The 15,998-nt window shown below is 38.0% G+C and overlaps 1 protein-coding gene across 3 annotated transcripts in view; it reads right to left on the bottom strand.

Annotated features, from left to right (window-relative positions):
* The window catches only part of LOC105496641 (mitogen-activated protein kinase kinase kinase 7), a 73,019-nt gene extending 66,572 nt beyond the window's left edge, over positions 1-6,447 (bottom strand). For 2 of the 3 annotated variants that reach the window (XR_011623535.1, XM_011767173.3), the window contains exon 1: positions 5,917-6,447. Coding sequence is in view for 2 of the 3 variants with exons in the window: in XM_011767173.3 (XP_011765475.1) it covers positions 5,917-6,036 (120 nt within the window). In the remaining variant the exon portion in view is untranslated. The remainder of the gene's footprint in view (positions 1-5,916) is intronic. The other variant, XM_011767181.3, reaches the window with a different exon arrangement.
* Between the last annotated feature and the right edge of the window lie 9,551 nt (positions 6,448-15,998).

The raw sequence follows: 15,998 nt of genomic DNA, 5'->3' as shown, positions 1-15,998 counted from the left end.
TCACTATGTTGCCCAGACTCGCCTCAAACTCCTGGTCTCATACAATCTCCCACCTTGGCCTCCCAAAGTATTGGGATTACAGGTGTGAGCCACCGTACCTAGCCCAACATTATTTTAAATGACTGTTTTTTCCCCAAAGATGAATTTTCATCAAAAGTGTAAAAAGGAGAACATATCAAGTTACAAGTATCTCCCCTACCATACGCATCCAACTAAAATGTTGATCTACAAATAAATATTCCAGATATTCTTCATGACCCTTCATTTGTGAAAAACAAGAGGAATGCAAAAAGGACTTTGGTTATAAAAGGGAGGTCAATTTGGAAATATTTCCTTCTAAATTTATGAATGTTTTCTAAATCACAATGTTTTTGATTAATTACTTTATGATAAGCATTGCTCCCCCTATGGTTGAATCCTCTTTGTTTTGGGTCTAAAACTTTAGTCTCATACAATTAAGTAGATTTAAATTTAATTTTTTAATAAAAATATAGAAGAATATGAGATGGTATATAGAATATTTCCATGCAATTACTATTGAAGGCACAAAAACAAAAGTCGCGTTTTGTGTGTATGTGTTATTTTTAAAGAAATTCCTTTAAAAATTAGTTTCTTGATGATGCAAGATGACCCCATTCCTTCAGACAAGTCATGTTAAAGAAAACAAGCAAACACACACCTAACCTAAACTAAATGGAAAAGGATGTATGCCTTTGTGCTCTTAATTTATTATTAAATAATTCTTTTAATTGTTCCGAATTCATGTTATTTTTAGTTCAGTGACCATAGCTTCAGTTTCATTTGGCTCTGTTCTATGAACTATCTGAATGGACCCCTGGTGATACTGGCATTGTTCTGGCTAGAAATGCAGAACATGACAGAACAAGCAGAGATCATACATTTATTAGTTAGGACTTGGAGCCTCCAACTATGTTAGAACTTCAATATCTATTAATAAACTGCGGTAGAGTGGAACTGCCATCTGCTGACAAGATGGATTTGATAACATAAAAGTAAAGCTTTGATTATTCAAGCTTTCTTCTGACTTTTTCATGCAGTCTTTTAATACCTGCCACAATACATCTCACCCGTTTACTAGGCTTTTATTTCAAATAATATGCTCATGCTATCTTTTAAGCTACACATGTACAATACAAAAATTATCTCTGTAGCTACCTCTTTAGTAATTCCAGATTTCTACTGAAATCAGTGGTCACTTTCACATCAAAGAATGTATTTATTTTAGGTATCTATAATTAAATAGTGACTAACAAATCTACGTACTCAGTTTGTTTAGACCACTATAAATTAGGTTTTTCTCTAATACCAATTCCCCATATATTTATAACTTAAACCTACAAAATACATGCAACTGTATAAGTTCTATCTATATTTCCTCTTGGTAGTATATTTTAGCTTTTAAAACAAAACCTTTGTGTGTCTCCTTAACAAGGCTGAAGAATACATACAAATGCTGCAGTAATTTTATGTGTCCAATACAGTAGCTTTGTTCCTACACTATAGTTGAGGTCAGCATTATGGGTCTCCCTTTTCAAAAGCAACTATTGTAAATAGGGTCTTTTTAGCACTCTGTAGTAAAGACCTACCATTCGTGGCTTACTCATAGCATCTGGCCCTTTACAGCATCTTTTATCCCTGCTAAACAAAAGTATCTGCTAACTATAATAGAGATGACATTAAAACAAGACTCAGATCTCATTTCTAATGTAAGTGTTGCCTTAGCCAAATCACGTAACTTAGCTCGTTTTATCACATGTAATATAAGAGAACAAGATAGGCATTTAATTCTTATGATTATGCTGTGATACTTTCATGTACTAATTGAACAAATATTTATAGAGATTCTAGATTCTGGGCATTGGGGTTACAAAAGTGAATAAAGCACCTTACATTTTGCTGAAGTAGAGACACAATTTCAGTTACTGGTAAGTACCATGAAAGATAATAGAAATGACAAAGATCTAGGTTGCTCAGGGAATGCTTCTCTAAGGAAGTATTAATAACATTTGAGGTGGGACTTGATTGGTGAGGAGTCAGTCATTTTAAGTTCTGGGGGAACAGCACTTCAGGCAGAGGAACAACTGCAAAGAAAATTCATCTTAGTGACTTTCCCAACCCATGATGGTCACCTTATTCAAAACCTAGTTTTAAACTTGTCCCTACTCAATGGAACCTTCTGTTATTAACTCTATTTTCAAATTATGGCCTAAGTGTTTAATTTACACTATATTCACAGTTTTAAATCTGTGGTCTATGGTTAACTGTTCTGTGTTTACTCCAGTCTCATATCATACTAAGTCAGACATTTTAAGGAGGTAATCCTAGGATTCTTCTGTCATCTATTTTTTTTTTTTTTTGACACAGAGTCTCGCTCTGTTGTGCAGGCTAGGGTGCGGTGGTGTGATCTCAGCTCACTGCAACCTCTGCCTACTGGGTTCAAATGATTCTCATGCCTCAGCCACTCAAGTAGCTGGGATTACAAGCTTGTGCCACCATACCTAGCTAATTTTTAGCAGTGACAGGGTTTCTCTGTGTTGGCCATGGTGGTCTTGAACTCCTGGCCTCAAGTGATCTGCCCGCATTGGCTCTCCAAAGTACTGGGATTATAGGTGGGAGCCATCGCACCAAGCCCTATTCATCTTTTATAGTACCTCAGAGTATTATGCACAGATGAGAATGCTCATTAAATGCTCAGGACCAAGTACACTAAAAAGGAAATCAGTTTTTTGTTTCCCCTTTCCCATGTTAGGTTTGTTTATAGAGTACTTCAGAAAGTACTGAGTGACACTGTAAATCCAGTGGAAAGGGCAACTGACTCACAAGTGAGAAATCTCATATTCATTTCCCAGCTTTACCATTTACTTAGGCATGCAGCTTCTGGCAAGTCAAACTCTATGACTGCTTGTCAAGATCTGTAAAATGGTATATCATTTGCCAGGTCAACCCAGGATTAGTTGGTCACCAACTAAATTCTACAGGAGACCATGATCACTGTCCGTAAAGAACTTCTAAGGTTACTGTAGAAAACAGTTAAATACTGGAAAAAATGAATGTGTTTTCATTTTAGAACTGGAAAAGACCTTAAATGATCTTGTTTAATCCCTCAGTTTACATTAGTAACCACAGGCCCAGAAAAACGTGGTGACTTCCTCAAAGTTACAAAAATATATTATGGCAGAATCAGTACAGCATCTACATTTTCTAATTTTCAGTCCAGAACACTTTCCACTATACCACCCTGTGTAACACTTCTTGCAACCCATCCCCTCTTTTATTCCAATATTCTTTACAGCCAGATCTAGATGGTAAACACTAAATGACTTTTAAAAAGTACCCAGGCAGATTTCTGAGGCTGAGACTTTACCTAATTTGATTGAACTGAACTGAATCTAAGATGTGCCAAACTAATACTATTGAGTTACAATATTAGAAATGCAAGATCAGCTGATGTCTTAGAAATATGTATCTACTAAATGATTGCATATTTGGCCTGTGGTTGAATTATTTTTTTTTACAGTTTCTAATTATATTGATATAATGCAATTCAATTATATTGAGAAATACATAATATGATTTTCTTAATTTAGAAGGTAATATTCTCATACAATATAAAATATTGAAAGCAACATAAAGTAGTTTTTGTTTCTGGTCATCTTCCTCTGTTATCTTACAACTGAACTGGAAGTGTAATCTAAGTTGACAAATAGCTAATAAGTGTCCTTGGTTCACTCTGGATTGTGTAACACTGGTTTAATGTATGCAAATGAAGAACATGATGGAAATTATGTAATGCTTTCAATATCAGAAAGATCCAAATACAATCTTTAATGCAAAAATGAACTGAGTATTAAAAATGAAGGGGAATAAAACAAACAAAAAACCCAAATGACTGCCTAATATTAAAAACAAATTTTTGTCTAAAAACAAAATCCTACTCCCCAGAAATGTCCTAAACACACACACACCCACATACACACAAAGATTGAAACATTATCTAAATTGAGAGAAGGGTCTTGGAAACACAGAAACCTAACCAGAAGTGAAATAGCTTTAGGGGAAGAACATCAAAATGATAACTACCTCCTTAGTAATTTGTTTTTCCATGAATCAAGAATGTAAAAAGCTTTAGAAAGTAGCATACAAAAACTAAGGTTGTAAGAACCAAATGAAGTAAGTTTGTGAAAGCATTTAGTAGACCATAAAGCACAAGTTATTATTATATAACAATTTGTAGTCTACAAGCATAGCAATTCACCACAGAGGAGACGTAAACGCTTATTTAAAAACTGCAATTCTTGTATACTGACTCACGGAATTTTTCTTCTTAAAAAAGAATATTAGCCATGAAAGTTGGATCAACTATCCACTTCTGGAAAAGGAATTTATCATAGCCTCAATGTAAAAAAAATAAACTTAAAAACATTCCCCCCTCTTTTCAAAATACAGGTCTTCTTTTAGCCATGTGACCTTAAAGCAGGTCACATTTCCTCTCTGGAACTAGGTTTCCTAATATGTGTCAGGCCCTGTGGTAGGTGTTTTGCATATAATGTCTACTAAGATCTGTTATGCAGATAAGATGAAACAGAATTTATTAGCCCTTTCTAAAACTAAAATTCAAAGGGGTTAGGAAACTTGCCCCAAATCACACAGCTAATAATGGCATATCTGATACATTGAACTTTCCTCTAATTCCAAAGACCTTGCTTTTCCCACCATATTATCTTGTAAAATGAGGATGTTCTCAATGATCTCTAAAGTTACTTTATGTGATAAAAAGTATATAATTCAGTAATCCATTACTCTTCCAAAACATGCACAGGAAAAAAAAATTTATTTGTTGAACGTTATCTCACTACTTCGAACTTGCTGACACTTAAAAATAATTTTAGAATTTTAAAGTAGACATAACTTGTTGACAATCTATAATATTTCACTAGGTTTTTCACGGGATATATAACGCAAGTGCTTAATAAATTAAAAAAACGGCAAATAAATGGTAAGATATAGTATTTTCAGCCAAAGTTTTTAACAAGTTCTAAAGTCTCTTTAAAAAATATATATGCAGCTTTTACTTTTCTAAATTTTATAGTCATTAGAACCCAATTTACCTCTCTGTTAATCTGAAAAGCAACACTTTAAAGTCACTTTGAAATAGCTTGTTCTAAAATAAATTACTGCAGAATAAAGAAAGGATATGGGTTTTCTGATAGCGATTTCCAGTCTAATGTTATATTCTGATTGTCACCGATCATTCGTTATCTCTTCAGAATATGCTACTTGAAACATCTTTTGATCGTAGACCAGTCTGTGTTACTTATGGTGAAATTCACCTACATTAGCCCAACTGAAAGCCGAGCGTTTAAACATTACGAGTATTGCTGTGCGGTATCGGAGAAACTGAGAACCATTCGATGCTAAGGGAAACACTTTATTAGACTTGATGATCTACTAATTTAACAAGCATTTATTGAGCATCCCCTACATACCAGATACTGAAGTAGAAGTCGAACATAATACAATTACTGGCCATTAAGAACTTCACGTCCAGCGGACTGAAACTCCAGAACGGCTACGATCTTCGCTGAAACTACTACTTACAGATACGAGAACTGGAGGACCACACTGTCTCACCAGTTCATTCTCCTGTTTATCACCGGAATATCAAATCCAAAAGCAAGAGTACTCAAGACAGGAAAAAAGGCAGCTACTCCCGAGCAGTTGAGCTCAGAGAGTAACCCCCACTCCCACGTCAGTGAAGGCTGTTGGGTCTCCCGGGTGGACCCCACAGGGTCCCGCGAATTAGAGGGGCCGGGGAGGCACCTTCAGAGCCGGGAACAGGCAGAGGCAGGGGCGGGCCGGGCCGGTACCGGCGTCTCCATGCAGGGCCTCGCTCACCTCTTCCACCTCGATTTCCTTGTAGTCGATCTCTTCAAAGTTGAGGACCTGAGAAGGGGCTTCGATCATCTCACCGGCCGAAGACGAGGAGGAGGAGGAGGCGGCAGAGGCTGTAGACATGATCCCTCGCGGCGCCCGGTGGGGCCGGGAGCGGTGCCGCCCGGACAATCCGGGTGAGATCCACGCCCACCCGCCTCCGGACCGACCCTCAGGCTGGAGCCGCGCAGTCCTGCTACCCGGCGATCCGTGGCGGGGATAGCGGCAGCGGCCACAGCCGGGTCCGGATCTGGCTCCGCTGCGTTTTCCGCCGCTGGGCCCCGCCCACTACACTTCCGGTTCCGGGCTGAAATCGGAAACAGGAGGTGGGCCGTAAACTCCGGGGGAGGGAAGGGGAGAATTTTGTGACTTGGAAAGAAAAGGAGGGACAGGTTGGGGGTGGGGTGGAGTAAACTAAGAAGCAAGCTTGGACCTCTAGAACAAATTTCGCGAGACCTTTATTACAGGGCCTCAGCAACCGAATGATACCGCGAGAGAGGACGCCTGACGTAATTGAAGTGCGCGAACGGAAGTGGCGCGGAACATGACGGAAAATCAGCACGGTTGGTCCCTTAAGGACCAGCGGGAAAGATAAAAGCTGGCGTTTAGTCTCTGCTGTGTGAAGTATGTCTTGGCCTCTCTTTCTCTCCTTTGAGCTGCCAGCAGACGGGCGAGGTGGTGTTGAACTGTGTTTTTTGTGACGAAGCTTGCTTTTAAGTTTCATCCCTCAACTAAGGTGACCTGTTTCTTTAAGACGGCTTGCAAAATGTGTTTTCCTCAATGTGGGATATGGAAGGAAGCAGTTGCTCCTGTTACTTTGAGTTAGTCCCTGACGCTATGAGAAATTCTAAAAGAGCGAATCAGATCATGCAACATGAATAACTATGGAGGCTGAGTGATCAAAAACAGAAGTTAATATTTTGGTGTTACAAACTTTACACAGATCAGGTGGATAAGATATTTACACTTTGGTGTGTTCATCTCAAGTTATGGATTACGAGTGCGGGGCACTAGTGCTTTAGATTGGTAAATGAATCATCAACAGTCTCCTTGAAAATCAAATATTTTCATCACCATTTTCAGGACATGAGAAAATACACTCAGAGTTTAAAGCAATTATGGTCCTTACAAACTAGATCAATCTGTCCCCAAGATGGTCAGTATTGCTCATGTTGTACTACCAGCACAAGTTTTAGGTTTAAACTAACTGTTGAACTTTATATAGTCCGTTTGACATAAAGCCTAACTGTGGAAAATTGGAGTTAGAGATGAAGATTTAAAGACCAAGGATGGATTCCTGCGAATGTCAAATTCTAAGTTTCAGTAAGAGACTGAAAGGAGGAAGTGAGGAAAATAGTAATTGGAACATCACCAGAGGTGAGCTTTCCAATGAAGAAGTAGCCAACCAAGTATATGCTGTACAGAATTATGTTAAACACATTTGGGATTGCAACTAGATCATTGGATTTGACCATCAAGAAGTTACAAACTTCTTGGAAACGTTCTGTCACTTTTTATTCACAGTTCTAGTGACTCACAATGACAGTTTGATGAGTGGATAAAAAAATGAAAGAAGCAATAATTTCTTTCCACTGTACACTCTTTGTTTGCATGATCTTACCCAAGGTCTCTGTTTCTCATACCATTTTTATAATGATGATGACTTCTAATCTCCGAATACTCAAGATTTTTCCTGAATTCTGGACCTATTGGACATCTCTATTTAGATAAACAACTACAAGATACCACAGCAAATTCAAAAGTTGTCACCCACCACAAATATATTTCTATGTGATTTTCCTATATCACGTAAGGATGCCATCACCCAGTTGATTGTCTGAGAAGTCAGGGCATGTGAAATGATGTGTGGTGCACTGATAACCAATATAAGCTGATTTAATCAGTGGCACAGTCATTTTCACCTGTCATTCCCCTTGCATTTCCAAACAAGGATGGTCACTTCTTACCTTGTGCTATAACTGCAGGTCTATATCTGATTTCCCTTTAACACCTTGATCTTGCTGCCAGGTGGGAACTCAATAAATACTTACATATTCTGTACAAATGAATAGCTTTTGTCAGTCCTCCCTTTCCCTGGAGTATAAGACATGTTTTCTGTACCTTCAGTTTAGGACTGGAATCTTGACAAAGGGCTAATTACTACAGCCATGATGCAGTTCTCCTGCTTATTTTTCCCCAAAATTTTGTTACAAAAATGTCAAATATAGAGAAAGGTTGAAAGAATGTTATGGTGAACACCTATATGCCCACCACCAAGATTCTACCTTTAACATTTTACTATACTTGCTTTATCATAATATACATATGTGCATCTCTCCATCCGTATTTACATCCATCTACCATTTTGCTAGATGCATTTCGAAGTGAATTGATTACATGATTTTGAATATCTTCTACCCCAACACTTCTGTGTTTTATCCACTGATTTGGACTTCTGATATTGATGCCAGTCTAAAATCAATTTTTGTCCAACTTGCTTGGAGATTATTTTTTTCTTTTTTGTCTGCCTGCGCCTTTTCCCTAGCTTCTGATAATAGATGGAAAGTTTCATCAGTGTTTATGTCTCTGGGTTCAGTCATTCCCAAGGTTCAATCCATCTCTCACATTCTGTGATTTGGTTATGTGAGCTAGTAAATTACCATTTCATTTAAGCTGGTCCCAGCTGCATTTTTTGTATGACAAAAAATGCAGGATTATCTTGCAACCAAATAATCCTAAGTAATAAAGTTTAAATGCAGAGGAATGATGGAGGGGAACTGAACCTCTCTCAGTTCACTTCAATTTTGACTTTGCATTTCCTTTAACTTTCATGAATAAAGGATAGAAACTTGACTTCACAATTTCATGTCAGCTTCAGTCACCAGTCCATATGTCTCTACAAATTTCCAGATACATATCAAAACTATTTAGGTAAATTCCTTGAAGTCCCTCTGAGTTCGAGCACTCTCTACCATTCTCCCTCATGTCAGCACCCTAATAACTACTCTCTAACTTCCAACTCTGTCTTCAATTTTGGCCCTTTTATACTCTCCAGGGGATGAGAGGACAAGGGTTTCAAAATCCATTTCCCACCTCCTCTTCACTTGTTCTAAATGAGGTTCTGATCCTATTTGGCTCATTTTGGGTGTAGCAATATCTGGGACCTATTTTCATGGAGGCTTAGCAGAAACTGGGACTAAAGTAGCAGCACTTTAATGTTCTGGGTCACATATATGTCAGACAAGTGCTCCATATTTCCATCATAGGCTTGATGATAACATCAATAATTGAGTTTCCATTATTCTCTTCTGCCTTTTGTGGTATTTGCTATAGTCTAGAATAGTGTTTCTCAATCTTTTTTTCTTTCATTATTGCTCTTTTAAGGAGCCTTTTTAGACTTCTTAATGCCCCTCCTCAAATTTTAATACCTCAGATACACTGTATATCTATTTATGTATTGTATGTATATTTGTTCTTTATGTGTAAAAAAGGTAAGATTTTTCTCTCCCCAGTTTTTGCCCCATTTGGAGGTGTTATTGCCTCCATTGAGAATGCATGTACTACCAGTTTCATTCTTCACATGACATATCACAAAGTACAACAGAGAGCATCGCTTGGTAGCCATCTCAGAAGAACAGGTAAACATTCTCTTTCAAAAGCCCTTGGTAAGTGTATCCTTGAGGGATGGGGAACAGGATGCATGAGGATACACACACAGTCATGCGCTGCATAATGATTTTTTGGCCAACGGACGTCATATGTGGCAGTGGTCCTATATGATTATAATGAAGCTGAAAAAATCCTATTGGCTAGTGACATTATAGCCATAGTAATGTCATAGCATGACACATTACTTAATAGTTCATTACTCGTGTCTGTGGTCATGCTGGTGTAAACAAACTTATGCTGCTAGTCATACAAAAGTATAATACAATTATGTCCAGTGCATAATATTGATAATGATAACTATGTCACTGGTTTATATAACTACTATACTATACATTTTATTATTATTTTAGAGTATACTCCTACTTCCATAAAAAACCTATAAAACAGCCTCAGGCAGGTCCTTCAGGGGGTATTCCAGAAGAAGGCATTGTTATCATAAGAGGTGACTGATCCGTGCATGTTATTGCACCTGAAGACTTTCTGGTGGGACAAGATGTGGAGGTGGAAGATAGTGATGTTGATGATCCTGACCCTGTGTAGGTAGACGTAGGCCAACACGTGTTTGTCTTAGTTTTTAGCCAAAACGTTCAAAAACTAAAAAAAAAAAAAAAAAAAATTAAAAAAGTGTATAGAATAAGGACACAAATAAAATACTTTTGTACAGCTGTTCAGTGTGTTTGTGTTTTAAAGCTAAGTGTTATTACAAAAGAGTCAAAAAGTTTTAAAAAGTTTAAAAGTTTTTGAAGTTATAATAAGCTAAGGTTAATTTATTGTTGAAGAAAACTTTTAAAAAATAAATTTAGTGTAACCCAAGTGTACAGTGTTTATAAAGTCTACAGTAGTACACAGTAATGTTCTAGGCCTTCACATTCACTCACCAGTCATTCACTGGCTCACCCAGAGTAACTTCCAGTCTTGCAAACTCCATTTATGGGGAGTGCCCTATATAGGTATACCATTTAAAAAAATCTTTTATATTGTATCATTACTGTACCTTTTCTATGTTTAGATACACAAATACCATTGTGTTACATTTGCCTGCAGTATTCAGTATAGTAACATGGTTTATACAGGTTTGTAGCCTGGAAACAGGTATACTTGTTATACCTAGGTATACCATATAGCCTAGGTGTATAGTAGGCTATATCATCTATGTTTGTGTAAGTACACTCTATGATGTTCACATAATGATGGGATTGCCCATCAACACACTTCTCAGAACTTATCCCTGTAGTTAAGCAATGCATGACTGTACGTTGTTTAACTTAGATTGAGGGCTCCTGGAAACATGGGCTCTAAGGAGGAGGAGGAGATGCTAACCCGAAGAAAAATCTTAATACCGTTAGGAACAGCAAAGCAGGGAATGGTTGGTGGGTGGTGGCTGTGCAACCAGCAAATGCTCATTATTCGTATGTTTATTCAGATTGAGCTCTGTGATGGTTAATTTTGTGTCAACTTGATTTGGCTAAGGGATACCCAGCTAGCTGGCAAAACATTATATCTGGGTGTGTCAGTGAGGGTGTATTTGGAAGAGATTAGCATTTGATTAAGTGGGCTGAGTAGATCTGCCCTCACCAATGTAGGGAGTCATCATCCCATTGTTGAGAGCCCAATAGGACAAAAAGGTGAAGGAAGGTTGATTCACTCTCTCTTCTTGAGCTGGGACATCTATTTCCTCTGTACTCAGACATCAGAGTTCCTGGGTTTTGGCCTTTGGACTTCAGGACTTACACCAGTCCTCCCCTCAGGCCTTTAGAGCTGGTCTGAGAGTTACACCCTTGGCTCCCCTGATTCTCAGGCCTCGGACTGGATTACACCACTGGCTTTCCTGGTTCTCTAGCTTGTAGAAAGCAGATGGTGTAACTTCATGGTCTCCAAAATTACATGAGCCAATTTGCATAAGAAATCTCCTTATATATATCTTACAGGTTTTGATTCTCCGGAAAGCCCTAACACAAGTTCTATACCTAGAAAGTGCTATTTTTACTGCCTGAGAACCAAATCCACCCAAACCCAGTTAAATATTATTCTTTCCAGGAAGTTCAGAAATAGTTTTCTGCTGCACTATATTCAGAACTGGAGTATGCAGAGGATAGCCAGTCCCTTAGCATTTTAGTGACACTGCTAGAGAGCAGCATTTCTTTGATATATGCATTTGTTCTATATTTTCTACCCTCCGTATCTTCATCCGAGGTCTTTGGCATCCCAGGAGAAACTAAGCTGGAATTTAGCCAACTCATGGAGCTGAGGAAGGGTAGGTGTTCCAGTTACCCACAATGTAGCTTTTAAGGGTGAGCATTGCCAAGGTGGAGTAGAGGCTTCCGGCAAGTGCAACTCCGAGACATTCTCTGACATCATAGTTAGCTGACATTTCTGTTTGCAGGTAACATTCTCTCCTTTAACCCCATCCCCATCCAAGTTAGTTATAGGTGACTTTTGATGATGTCTGTGTGTTCTGCAGATAAAAATATCCATCATTTTCTAAACACTTGATGTGAGAAAGGGTACAACTTATCTCAAAATTTGCTTATATTACCACAAGACATTTGAACCTTGTATTTGACAACTAAAGGAGAGCTGTTTAATTTCAACCGTTGTAAATTTTAGAATGGTTATAAAAATGCTTTTTTCATTTACTTTTATGAAGAAAGTTTTTCTCTGGTGATGACTATCAAGAATTTCAAGAGATCATCCTTAAAGAGTCTGGATCAGGAATTGATGGTGGTCATTTCAAATGTAATATTTTATATTAAAATTATATTCATGAAGGAAAGCTTATTAAAAATTCTTACTAAAATTTCAAAGAGTCCATTTGATGTTTTGTACAAATTTAGTGTTTAACATTGTCTCTAATATATTGTATTTTATTTTTCAAAATTATATAATGTAAAAAAAGGGGATGATTTTTAAAATTAAGCCCTGAATAGGTGACTTCAATTCCTTCTAGTTTATCCCAGAGTATCTTAAAATATTATCTTTTTCTTTCTTTCTTTCCTTTTTTTTTTTTTTTTTTTTTTTTTGAGACAGAGTCTCGCTCTGTCACCCAAGCTGGAGTGCAATGGCATGATCTCGGCTCACTGCCACCTCTGCCTCCTGGGTTTAAGTGTTTCTCCTGCCTCAGCCTCCTGATTAGCTGGGATTACAGGCATCTGCCACCACACCTGGCTAATTTTTGTATTTTTAGTAGAGACGGGGTTTCACCATGTTGGCCGTGCTAGTCTTGAACTCCTGACTTTAGGTGATCTGCCTGCCTCAGCCTCCCAAAGTGCTGGGATTAGAATTGTGACCCACCACATCTGGCAAATATTATCATTTTCTATGTGTGCCATGACATGAAGAAGTTTGGGAAACACCGAGTTAGGAGGCTGTTGCAGTATTCAAGGCAAGACATAGTAGTGGTTTGAACAACATGGATAGTGGCCATAGGGGTTATAGATAAATGGATAAATGGGAGACATTGAGGAAATAGAAGTGGTAGAGTTAGTGATTGGTGAAAGTTAGTGACTGACACTGGAACTGGGGAAGGAGGTAAAGGAAAGGGCAATATAGAGGAGGATTTTTAGATTTTTCATTTGCGCAATTCGTTGTAGAAAGGGCGCCTTTTACAGGAGGCAAGAAGAAGAGCGGGAACAAGGTTAGGGAAGAAGAGAATACAGAAATAAGTTTTAAACATGTTGAGCTAGAGGTACCAGGGAGTATTATGATCAAGTAGGCAGGTGATCTTCGAGGAAAAGACAAAGCTAGAGAAACAGATGCTGACCTACTGATGATATTAATAATTAAATTCATAGAAATTGAAAGATGTGTAAAGTGAGACTAGGACTTAAGAAAGAGCCATAAGGAATAACATGGTTAAGGGGTGGGTGGAGTTGGAGTAACTGCCAAAGACATTTGTGGAAAATAATAAAAAGAACCTATGATATTGTAGAAACCAAGATGAAAAGGATGTTTGTGTTGAATACTTATAAGAAGTTAAACATGAGAAAATCTTGAAAAGGGTCTGTTGGGTCTAGGGACTCAGAGGTCACCCACAACCTTGACTAGGACAGTTTCCAAGATAGGAACAGAAACTAGATGAGTTGGACTGAGTGAGAGATGAGGGAAATGAGAACAGTAATATGGACAACTTTTTGAGAAATTTGATTTTTAAGGGGAGGCAAAATATAGAACAGTATAAATTAAACCCACATTGGGGCAAGGGAGTTTAGGGCTTTGGAAAGAGTATAGCTGAATGATGGGCCATGGGAGCTAACCTGAGGAGAGGATAAAGAGATAATAGGAGGGTATGATAGTTTGGGAGAAGGTAGAGGGGTAAATAGGGTGGAGGTTTGCCATGTGATTGAAGAACAGGTGTGGTGAATGTTTCCTGGGCAAACTGGGTGGATCTGGGGTCGTGTTTAGAGAGTGAAACGTTTGAATTTGTGATTTCAAAGGTGGTGCAGTTTCAGGTAAGGGCAACATTCGATCTGAGATATGATTGGGAGAAAAAGAAGGAACTGAGAAGGGCGGGAACTGAGATGTCAGGATGTCTGTGAGCCATTCATCTAACTGTCTGCAGCTGGACATTGAGGTTCTTTTTAACACTTCCCCCCAACTTTAAATATCACTGAGATGAACATCCTTGTATTTAAATTTAGTGTTCTTAGGGTATCTTCATGCAAAAGCTATTCTATTTCTTTGGTAGTCTTAAAATGCTTCAAGTTTGCTTATGCTTTAGAGAGGGGTGGTAAACTAATTGCAGTTAGGATTTCTGTGCTTTATCTTCAAAGCACAGGTTTTAGAATTCTGATAGAGTTCTTATCTTGATTCTGCCACATATCTTGAATAAATTACTTAAAATTTCAACTTTAGTTTATCTATCTAATACCTACATCAAAGGTTTTGGTGCAGATTAAAAGTGACTGGTTCACAGAAATTAAATATGAAGTAATTGTTAGTTTTCCTTTTTTCCTTCTTGATATGGTGATCATGGGGGAAAGCAGTTCTCCATCACAGATAGTAGGAGGCTATTGTCCCATCATAGCTTAGATGCTAACTGGTATAAAATTGGGAAGAAAAGAGAGGCTGGATTGGGGAGATTTGTTGAGGGGAAAAAAGTGTGCTGGTGATTTTTTTATGTATATTCTCTCCACTAGTCCCAGTAAGAGGGGTCTCTGCTCTGAGCCACATGCTTTAAAATGTCCTTCTACAGCATGTTTCTCATGGGATGAGAGCTCTAGGTATGCAGGACGCTGAAATAGCCCCCAAACAGCCCCGAAGCTATGTGTACAAGTTTATTCTCTGGGTCTGTCCTCCAGACGGCTAGCCAAAGAGTATCTGTGTATGCATATGTGTGTGTGAATGGGCTCAGATGGGCAGGTTGGGGAGCCCACATGTGGGTGTGTAAAGGCCCCTTGCAGTGTAGATTGAGCCCAGAGCAGGAGGACAGGGGCATAAATCAGGAGTTGGAGGCTAGCTTTGCTTATACCACTACATTCTGGTGAAAGGGAATATTGTCATGATAGGAGGATGGAATATATTTTGTTTTCCAGTTTACCTTGATTTACTGCTTATAAATATTTAGGCATATAATATGTGAGCCTCCATTTGTACTCTTACCCTGAGCCCCACAGATGTTAGGAGAATGTCTGCTTTTGTATGTGTTAGATCTCTGTTCCTGTGTACTACTAGTGATTTACAGGTAAGATGTTCCCAGCTTGAATTTGCTATTTCCTAAATATTCCACAGATGTCTCTACCTTATCCCGTAGGTCTCAGCTCAAACAGCACCTCAGAGATAGTGACACTGTCCTCCCTTTGGCTCCCTGCCCCTTCACTTCTATCTATTACTAAGTTTTATTTCTAGCCCTTTACCTATCAACATCATCTTATTTAATTATTTTCTGTCCTCCTAACCCTCACCAGGCCCTGCCCATTGGATGTTAGCTGAACTGGGGTGAGAATTGTAAGTGTTTAGTAGACACTTAATAACTTTTTAGAAAATAAATGAGTATCTACATGTCTAAGTAGATGCTGTTTACTTTATTTCAGGTGTAAGGATTGGGTTAACCAAATATTTTCTATAACTGGGGGAAGATTTAATAAATAAATTGATATATAATTGGCATACCAACTATTTGTAATGAAGATTTCTTGCATATTTGAGGGTTCTGAAAATTCTTTATTCTCCTAGTCAGTTTCAATAGTTCTCCAATCTTAAAGTTACTAAGTTTTAGGATACTTTTTTTCCCCCTGGATTTTCCAAGGGTAAACTTTAGTTCTTTCCAAATACCTATTTAATTAATTTGAAGAGTTTGCTTGTTGAAAGTTAATAAGATATTATTATGGCAGTAATGATTACTTTCAGAAATAACTGATATTCTAACCAAAAAATATGTA

This window comes from Macaca nemestrina, chromosome 5 (assembly GCF_043159975.1).
Source record: "Macaca nemestrina isolate mMacNem1 chromosome 5, mMacNem.hap1, whole genome shotgun sequence".
Classification (NCBI taxonomy): Eukaryota; Metazoa; Chordata; class Mammalia; order Primates; family Cercopithecidae; genus Macaca; species Macaca nemestrina.
The sequence above is the reverse complement of the archived record's forward strand: the minus strand, read 5'-3'. Positions and strand labels throughout refer to the sequence as shown.